Here is a 10000-nt window from a genome sequence, read left to right as displayed (position 1 = left end):
ATTGGCTTTGTTGACCAAATTAATTTTTAGAAGAATAGGATGGCAATTGAAATAAATCAGATTCTTTCCCTTTCTGTGCAAAAAGGTGGGGAGAGGGGGGTGGGAGGAAAAGGGAAGAAATGGTGCGTTATAGCATGCTCGCAAAATATGACTCAGAATAGCGTAGACGGATGACCTTGTATTCCAAGCTTTGACAGCTTCTTTCAATAAGCAGTATGCATTGTTACATTATTAGAGTTACTCAATCTCTTATAGCTGGGTGTATTCCGTTGGCGACAGGCGGCGTTTGTTTTATACCTAATGTATCTGTGTTAAAGAAGGATCTTAAGGACAAACTTCAAAATGGTATGTGCACCGATGATGTAATACCGTGACGCATGTTTTTGGCATTGCACTACGTTTTCAGTAACTATCGTGTGCGTATGTCACTACCAGCACTGTTTGGTTTTCTGAAAGAGACGATGCTTTGTTGTCCCAAATCCGCAAAACAAATGAACTGGTGATGATGCATTATTTAAAATAACTTCCCCAACAACTATAAGGCTCCCACGTTCCTCGACTAGGATATTTACTGTTCCGGTTGTTGTAGATATAGTACTGATCGTAATAGGCTGATTAGAGGTCATGTTGCTGCTTAAACCAAAGTGAAATGTATCTCTCGCGCGTGGGTACCAATTGTTTGGTCGTATCCAGCCTGGCGTAAATTCGTTTGTTTTCTGGTTCACGAGGAAGCTAGACATTTCAAAAGTGCATATTAATGACTTTTCTAGTATTATCTTTTTATTACAGTCTTGGAGAAGTCATCGCTAACAGTAAACGTTCCAGAAAAGTATTGGGTCAGCCAAGGCCAGCAGCTGCTTTTACCCTTGGCCTGTAGCGTGTGGACATGCGCTGAACCAGTTGATAAAACCTATCAGTCGCAGGTAATGTTTGATCAGGCCACCATTAGTGTGGCTCACTCCTTGAAGCACCAGTGTTACACAATCTAAATGGGTAATACCCATATAATCTAAATTTAGATCAGTGGGTGCAAGCCATCTCAGATGATCATCCGAGTCATCCAACCGTGCATGCACCGTATTTAGGTCTAAGCACCCATTTTGAATAATGCTGATAAACTGTGTTTAAGTCTAAACGCCCATTCTAAGTAAGCACCCCTCTTAAATCGATTAGCTTTCAATATTGGTAATGGGTCTCAATTCAAATATTATAAAAATTCTCCTTCATTCAGCAGCATGTTTCGATGGTGTGGCGGTTATCGATGCTTCCTTAAAGTGTGGCTAACGGACTAGGTTCAACCTTTTTGTCATCCATGTCCGTCGATCATCTTAAACAAAAAATTTCCTTTTTTCCCTTTTTTTTTCCTGACGAGAAAATTTCTAAGTATAGGGTAAACTTCATGTAATTGAAGTGAAAGAGGAAACGCATATTTAATGAGTTGCTTGGATGACTCGGATGATCATCTGAGATGGCTTGCACCCACTGATCTAAATTTAGATTATATGGGTATTACCCATTTAGATTGTGTAACACGGGTGCTTGAAGGTACTTTCAACTGATTTCATAAACCTACTGGACCTCTTCATGTCATATTTGCATTTTTATGGTCTTCTCCTGTTTTCGTTAAAGTGCGTTCAAAATTAACATCATCCAGCCACTGGTTTTGTATGGTCGAATCAACAATGCACGCCCCGTTCATGTTTGTAGGCAATTTCCTCTGCTTCTTGCACAGGTTACTGCTGTATGCCCAAACCCCAAATTGCTTACTCGAGACGTGGTTATTATTTCTATAATCATGCCTGCTTTTATACGGATTTTTCAGGATAGTCCAGCATTGCCGCGATCCCTCATGGAGTAAGTAAAGTTCATTTTTTTTTCATTAAGCTTTTTTCCATGTTATGACATGTTACGGAATAGCCGACTTAGCTCTCCAACTGACTGGATTCAATTTGCCCCAATCTCTGTGTATTATTTAGTTCTTATTAACCGAGCGGGAAGTCTGTATGGGAGAATCTTGACCGAGGTCGCGTGAGGTCTGTACCAGCGACCGAGGTCAAGATTCTCCCATACAGACCGACCTAGCTCGGTTAATAAGATGTTTATTATATGGCAAACAAGAACAATTTAATTCGTTTAATGTAACTGGTTTGTACTAACTGACATTTTGCTTGCGAACGGCGATGAGTGGCGATGAGCTGAACTTAATTCTGTCAAAGTTTGCTCGTCATCCTCTCTTTTGTCATCATGCCGTTTGGCACTTCCATAAATAAATATTGGTAGAAGAAAATACTCAATATTTTTGCATTTTAGTTTGCATCTTTTCACCGCAAAAAATTACCGGTCTAGATGCCGGTCTAGATGGGAAAATCTAGACCTCGGTCAATATCGATTTTAGCCAATCAAATTCGTGAATTTTGTAGTTCCCAGTCCTCGTGAGACAGAGCCACATAATAATGAGCAATATTGATCAGGAGATCTGATCTGAATCAGACAGCGAGCCATTCGCTCTCCCGCGCAAGATCTGTGGTGCTGAGGGAATAATCTGCGCCCATACGATCGTTCATACATAATAACAGAATTGTTAATATCTGCAGCCAGTTTTCCATTGTTTTAAACTCAAGTGGCTTGAAGCAACATCTAGACAAAGCTGAAGATATCTTGGCTCAAGAGTTATTAAGGAAAGCTACGGAAATTGCCGACGATGAAGTACCATTTTACGTTAGTGATGAAGAATTTAGCCAGGTAACGAATCTTTTTCAAAGATATAATAATTTCTGTTTCTTCATAACCCTAACCCATAATACCAATCTGGTGTGGCCAACACATTACGCATGCGCAGAACCATTTCACCCGGTTAATTGGCAGCCATAGAGAGCTGCGTCGGCCCTAATTGTTAGGCCTCATTAGCATGACACAGCCATCTCACCAGGCGGCTGTTTTAGGCACCCCTTCGATTCAACTGGCAGCTCCACATAACAAATGTAGTAAGCTGGGTTGGGAACAGCACAGCCCTTCTCCCACCGGAGTCTTTGGAGGGATTCAAAGCCACCTTAAATTTATTTCCCATTTGTGAAGGTGGCTATGAATCCGCTTCAGAGAATTTTTATAACTTGGCAAAGAGTTTTATCTTGGCCTGCTAATCACTTTCCAGCAAAAAATTGGGGTCACCGAGTTCAGCATTCAAAGACAGAATATAGGCTGTTTTCAGACAGCTTTATTGTTGCCATCGTGACCAATCATGTCACATCAATCAGGGGCGGATCCAGCATTTTTTGAAAGTGGGGGCCGAACAAGAATACTAATCAGCGCGCGTTAGCGCGCCTCAGTAGCGCCTTAGGCGGTACTTTCTAGGGGGGTCTGGGGGCATGCCCCCCCAGAAAATTTTGAAAATTTGGGTACTCTTACATGCACTCTGGTGCAATCTGGAACGTAATGTATCAGGATTCCATATTGAATAAAATTATAAGTTATGGTTATAATGATGCATGGTTTTTGACTCTTCGCTCCAAAGTCACAAAATATATATAATTGCCAACGAGTCAGGCCTTCTGAAGACAGAAGGCCTGGCGAGGCGGCAGCTTATAGAGCCGCGAGAAGATTTTTAGGCGGGCGAAATCTCAGAAGCGCTTCAAATTTGAGTGTAATGTAGACCAAAAGCTGTAATGTAGACCAAAGCGATGAAATGTTGACCGTAGCGATAACCAATGAGAGTGCCGCACGAGTACGCCGCGTGATGTTTGCAGCCGCCAGATCACGCAAGCTTGGCTCGTTGGCACTTTAGCGACAGCTATAACTAGTTATATATATAGGCATTAAGATTTTACGTTGTTACAGTCTCTGTAAGATAGGTTGACTGTAGACAAGTATTTCGCATCCAGTCTTCTTCCTCATTTCGAAAGGATAATATTAACGCCTGTAAGTTGAAAGTTTATTCGCACAACTTTGGTCATACTATTAGCGAAAAATCACGCTTTAGCTAAAAAAATCAAAAGCTCCAACAGACTGCTTACAAAATGATAAAATTATTGTATATTTTGACAAAAAAACAGTCTCCGACGAACTGAAAGGGGGGGCCGCGGCCGCCTCGGCCCCCCTCTAAATCCGCCCCTGTCAATGAGTGCATCTTGTTAAGCGATTGTTGGTGTTTCATATGGTAAGAAATATCATTGCCGTTACGCGAAACAGTTGGTAGATTTATTCTTTCCAGATACTGCCGAAATAGTGCAGTTTATTGAAAATCACGGTGTTGAAACTGTTTTCAGCCTCCCCTTGAAAGGGGAGTATTCCAAGGGGTTATTTTTCTTTAGCTACATTCAATGCTAAGTTCAATGTACTTGTCCGGAGGTTGTGTTAGTGAACTTTTAACTCTTATGTCACCTGTCACGGGCCGCTTTTGGGCGTGCACGATATGATTTGGTAACAAGAATAAACATGCCTTCTGGATAGCAAGGCCTCGAATCTTCCACGTTCGCCAAAAAAAAATGCTTTCGAGTCGAGACTTTACAAACATATCAGTTTCTAAAAATCTAGTCTTGCCCAAATTTGACTTTTCACCTATTGATAACGCTTTAAACCTCATTGACTTTTGTTTTTTCAACCATTATGCTTACAGCTGCAACTTCGAAGCCATGGTACCTTAGGCTCGCTCTTGGCCGTATCTTAGCTTTTCCAAACCTGTGTAATTTTTTGACAATTGATAATTATCCCTTGTTTTCTTTAGTTTCTTCTCCACGCTGCAAATTCCAAAGCAAAACTAACAGGCGCTGCTCAAGATCTCATCCAAGGATATTACCTGGCAAGTAGACGGACTAAAAACTCACAAACGACAAGTGGTTTGGCAGATTTTCCTGTGTCTGCAGTACGAACTCTGTAAGTATCCTACCAATGCCAGCTCTTTAATTGGGTGAGGTCGTACCTCTTGTTAAACACTATTTTTCGTTGGCTGTATGTTTTCCTACTTCCTGTTGTTTTCTGTGCTAAATCCATTGTTATCTTTGTTCGTTCTATTGCTCTTTTGTCCAATCCTGAAAGCCGTTCAATGAGGTATGACACGACCCCTTTAATTGGTATTATTGTTCTTTTTCAGTTTTCCATTTTTCTAAAACCAGATCTTTTTTAGACCAGTCATTGATTTTTATTAGGGTTGAATAATAATGTTGACGACGATCCACGTATTTAAACAAATTCACTATTTTATTACTTAATAGAGTGTGGCTTGGTGCGTTTGCGGTTCTGCCCGTTTTGACCCGGCCCAGGCCGAAACTTTGTTGATTGCATAACCCTCTTTTCAAATTTTAGGACAAGTCTTGCCACTGCGCATGCCAAGCTAGCACTTCATCCAGAGGTACGTCTTATGCATGTATGTTATCTCTCAGTTTACAACAGTCTCTTGTATCTCGAAAGAGCCATTACCTGTTTGTCAGTCATCGTCCTGCGTTAAATCAATATAATGCATTAAAAGTTCTTTAGCACAAAAACATTTCGAACAAAATGTATCTCATGTAACTGAAAATTCACAAGCAGGCTCTATTTTTCGCGATCTTCGATCAAATTAATTAGAGTTGGCCGCTATAACGCATAAAGATCACATCTGGTTACATTGTCCATCATATTTTTTGCCCATATCCGTTACGCAGAATGCCCTTTCCAATGAATGGTAAAGGGAAGTTTAAATTTGCGCCCGAGAATTTAAATGTGAACCAGACGTTTCGAGGGTACTACCTCTTCTTCCCTTTTTGATACCAGGTGGGGAGCCTGGAATCATTAATTGGCTGCAAATCAGTCTTCGGTCAAGAATGTGATTGAATGGGCTCTTGCGTAGTTGAATAATGTGAGAGAAATGATGATGTCTTTCTCCTTTTCGAAGTTGCTCGATACTTACAGCTAACAGACAGGAAATAACCAAAACATGATTCACAAAAGTTTCTTTGATTTCTGGCAAAACGCAAGTTTCAGCCTGACATTTGCATTGAGGTTTGGGATAAACTCAATGCTAAATCTCACTTATGACGATTGATTATTGCGAATTTCTGTTGCTTGAGAGGGGACTTTTCGCATGTCGCAATTGATCATTTTCCTCGCGCGGCAAAATTATGCTGCTATCACCGTTGGCGGTACGTCAAAGAATTCATTCTAACTTCCTGTCAAAGCTTGAATAAATTTATTACTTTTTACCATACGAATAGTAACGTGTAAAACTGACATTATTGAGATCATCTATATATAGTGCATTATTGCTCACGCCTATTGAACGCCTTGTCCCGCGACAAAAGTTTCTGAAATGAAATGAACGAGTTCGTGTTAAAGCTGCATAAAAAAGTTGCAGGATTTTTCAGGTTTTAAAGCTGTTCAAAGCAAACCATACCATATACTCTCCTTTCCTCTTTCTTTTCTCTGCCTTCATCGTCATCATCATGTTTTACGCCCGGGTTTTACGATGTTAATTACAAATCACGACTTTGTGCCAATGTTTTTCAGTATTTATAACTTTAGTTTTGAGTATTGTCTAACATTAATATCAGTCTGGAGAGATGTTACAGAATCTATAATGAAGTCCTCAAAAAATTTGAACAAATTGGCCTTCAAATTTGACTGGAATTAAACTTCAATTCCTGTGATTTCACCTCAGGTTGTCACTTTATCCTTTCGTGAGAAATAACCGTCTGTTTTTTCGCAGGAGCCCAAAATGAAACAAAGCGGTTTGATTTATTTTTGAACTTCTCTATTCTGGCTGTTCTATATATTTGTTATTTAAAATAATGTATGAAAATATAACGCCTCGTTGACTTAAATTTAAGAAAAAAATACCTCCTCTCTACAAAAAGGTGTAACAAAGATTTATAAAAGTGCGTCAGTTCTAGATTAATATTTCGGAATTACTAAATAAGTACCATTTCATTTAAATGCTGTTCCTTGAAGAAAAAAATGCTCCCTATATTTTGCGTCTTGTTAAAACAAACTTTACAATTTTTTCGATTTCTATTTACTTAAGATTTTAATTATTGTTTTAATTATTTCTTTGTGCACACGAGATTTATGTACTGAAACTGAAATTACAAAATGATTACCGCTCGTGGGTAGAAACAAAATGTCTCTCTAAGAATTACGTTTAACTTTAACAGTCACCTGTTATGTTCCTTATTATAGTAAACAGTTCGCACGCTTTCGTTTGAACTGACGATTGTTTAAGCTCTATAAAAACAAATGCCGTCTGTATTTTGACAAGTTAAACTTAAGGGTTTCATGAGAGAAGAAGAGAAGAAGATCTCAGAAGTAACTTATTATGAAGGAAATAGTAATTCGCAAAGCTGTTGCCAGTGATTTTGAAGCTGTGTTAGAAATGTCGGAAGGCATTTACGATGGACACGATTACTTTCCCTGTGTTTTCCATCAGTGGCTAAAGAAACCGAACCGCGTAATTTTTATCGCCCTGTACGGGGACAAGGCTATCGGCCTGAGAGCTATTCATATTGTAGATGATGGTAGAACATTTATCAGTCAGGGTCTGCGTATTCATCCCAGATTCCGAGGGTTAGGATTAAGTCCTCGGTTGATCGAAGCTATTCACGGCTACATACGAAGCAAGTATCCGAATGTTTGCCGAGAACGTTTCACGACGAAATCCGACAATATCGAGCGACTTGCTCTCCAAAAGAAGTATGGTGACACCAGCTTGTTTGAGAGGGATATTTTGGCTTATTACGTCTGCAAAGACACTTTGAAGACACAGACGTTGAATGACGTAGCGAAGAACTTCGACTTGACGATCATACCTTGCACAAGAAGCTTCCTCTACGATTCCATTCTCGACGACTCTGTTGCAAACTTGTTTCCTGGTCGTACCATCATCGTAGACTGGGAACCCTTCCAGGCCCTCCGATCAAACATCGATTTCATTTTTGAAGTCGGTGACTGTCTGTTCTCGGATCGAGATGTGTCCGACTGCTCCAGGGGTCGTCAGTTACCGAAGTCATTTTCTCACGGTCGGTTTTCTCCCCGAGTTAAGCATATGCACTGGGTTACGTCTATTTATGCAGAGGATCCTGTAATGTTCCAAGTTCATGTTGTACGGCAACTGAAGAGTGCTTGCCGGCAAATACAAGGTGATTTCATCTTCTCTACTTTTCACAAGCAAAGTCACAGGAAGTGGGGAAAGAAGCTTCTGGAGGAAAGGATAGGATTAAAGTCTGTGGAATTTTTCAAAAACTTTGGATTGATGTTGTTCGAAAGGGAGTTTGTAAAATGACAGGCATATGTAGCTCAATATTATATGTGGGCGTCTCACCTCCGATGTTAAAGCCCATTTGAAACGTTAAAGCAATTACAGTGTAGTCATATAATTACTCAAAGTCTTCAAATCGTTGTGTTTCATGTCTTGCGTGAAGTTTGAATTAAGTATGGTGTAATATAATATAAATGAAATAAATATGAGCTGAAGGGTTATTCAAAGCCTGATTAATTCATGAACTGATTTCCTGTCCCTCCTAATTTGCACATCACCCAGGAAGCCCCTGTTTTCATTAGTTTCCAGTCGGTGCAGGGATGAGCACTCACCTCCCACTAATGTGGCCCGGGTTCGGTTCCCAGACTCGCCGTCATATGTTGATGTTGAGTTTGTTGGTTCTCTCTCTGCACCGTGAGGTTTTTCTCCGGGTACTCCGGTTTTCGCCTCTCCTCAATGAAAACCAACATTTAGCTTGACTTGCGTTAATTGTTTGTAGTGTCCTCAATTAGTGCTCCAGCACTTAGTCTAGAATGACTGGCCACTTAAATAAAGTTCCTTTCCTTTCCTTTCCATTTCCCACCATGTGAAAGCTGATCAGAGTCTCTTTTCGCTATGTCCGAAATCATCAGTCCTCTCCCTTTCCCAGGAGAGCTTTTCTCCTGGTCCCCTTAAGGTGGCTCAAACCAGTTTCAACACCTGAAAGAAACGTTCTTATTAGAAGGATTGACACTACAACACTTCATCATTTAACAGCAATGTTATGGTACCATATTAAGTACCAATTATTGCTGAAAAAGATTCGGTCATTTTTGTGACGTAAAACGTTACCGTGGCAACAGAAATGCCCTGCAGAAACACCCCATATTTTGGCTTTAGCTGCTCATATCTAAAAAACTTATTTTAACCTGCTACCTTGAGTCCTGGGACACAGTGTCCTAAATTAACCATGAATAGTATATTTAAACAAATTTACGAATTAACGATAATCGTTAATTTAGAGAAAAGATTATGTTGTGCTAAAAGCCTGGATGTTTTCTTCGCAAATGCTTGTAGTTCCTGCTTAACCGCAATGATCTCCATTTCTCGTGTATTTCTCTCATTTTTTCTGAGAGGCTGCGCTGGGATCTTTAAGTCTGTTTCTCAAAGCCTCCAAACTTTTCGGATCCTTGGACATGTTTTTCGGGACTACAGAAAAGAAAACGATTGTAAAGTTCCCTTGCTTCCAACGTTTTCCTTTTGAAAACCATTTCCTTTAGATAAATCACGCCTTTTCAAGTTTTGGTTCCCGGCGATCTCTACAAATAGAACAAAATTTATTCAATACGCTTCTCTAGTGGATAATTAACGAACGAAAGCTAGAGTACCCGATTGCAAAAACGAAAAAAGAAGAACATTTGTAATCATCATAATCTTTTTCTGGTTCCTATGAATATGCTGGTTTCTTGTGGAGTTGCCCTTCGGCTGATCAAGCGGGATTAGCCGTCAAGTGGGCGCAAGACATAAATCCTGATCACCCAGGCTAAGACTGTAAGTAAGCGGTATATCATTTAGTTGTTGCAATCACTTTTGAAGGTCTTTGAAGAAGATGCCGTTGCAGCAATCGCGTTGTACGAGCACTCTTTCAAATGGAAATACGGTAATGGGTGATCTGTATCATAATGGGTGATCTGTACCATCATTATATGACTTGGCTTTATTTTCCCTAGTTTAAAAAAAATGCTATCCAAAAGTTTAAACACGAGCAAGCTAATGACCTTGTTAGCTTTGTATATTTGT

General features: G+C 39.9%; 2 protein-coding genes across 2 annotated transcripts in view; both read left to right on the top strand.

Annotated features, from left to right (window-relative positions):
* The window catches only part of LOC137995142 (minichromosome maintenance domain-containing protein 2-like), a 31251-nt gene that overhangs the window by 19933 nt on the left and 1318 nt on the right, over positions 1 to 10000 (top strand). Inside the window, exons 14-20 of the mRNA XM_068840718.1 lie at positions 256 to 345; positions 790 to 923; positions 1823 to 1854; positions 2595 to 2742; positions 4721 to 4869; positions 5299 to 5344; positions 9797 to 9860. Coding sequence (XP_068696819.1) covers positions 256 to 345; positions 790 to 923; positions 1823 to 1854; positions 2595 to 2742; positions 4721 to 4869; positions 5299 to 5344; positions 9797 to 9860 — 663 coding nt within the window. The remainder of the gene's footprint in view (positions 1 to 255; positions 346 to 789; positions 924 to 1822; positions 1855 to 2594; positions 2743 to 4720; positions 4870 to 5298; positions 5345 to 9796; positions 9861 to 10000) is intronic.
* LOC137994395 (histidine N-acetyltransferase-like) lies at positions 7283 to 8389 on the top strand. Its single transcript, XM_068839969.1, has one exon. The coding sequence runs from the start codon at positions 7283 to 7285 to the stop codon at positions 8243 to 8245; it is 963 nt and encodes a 320-aa protein (XP_068696070.1). The 3' UTR covers positions 8246 to 8389.

Source organism: Montipora foliosa, chromosome 3 (assembly GCF_036669935.1).
Source record: "Montipora foliosa isolate CH-2021 chromosome 3, ASM3666993v2, whole genome shotgun sequence".
NCBI classification, from domain to species: Eukaryota; Metazoa; Cnidaria; class Anthozoa; order Scleractinia; family Acroporidae; genus Montipora; species Montipora foliosa.
This window is presented reverse-complemented; position numbering and strand designations above follow the sequence as displayed.

Excerpts from the sequence above, each read along its gene's own strand:
- LOC137994395 (XM_068839969.1), top strand. The coding sequence starts at position 7,283 with ATGAAGGAAATAGTAATTCGCAAAGCTGTTGCCAGTGATTTTGAAGCT.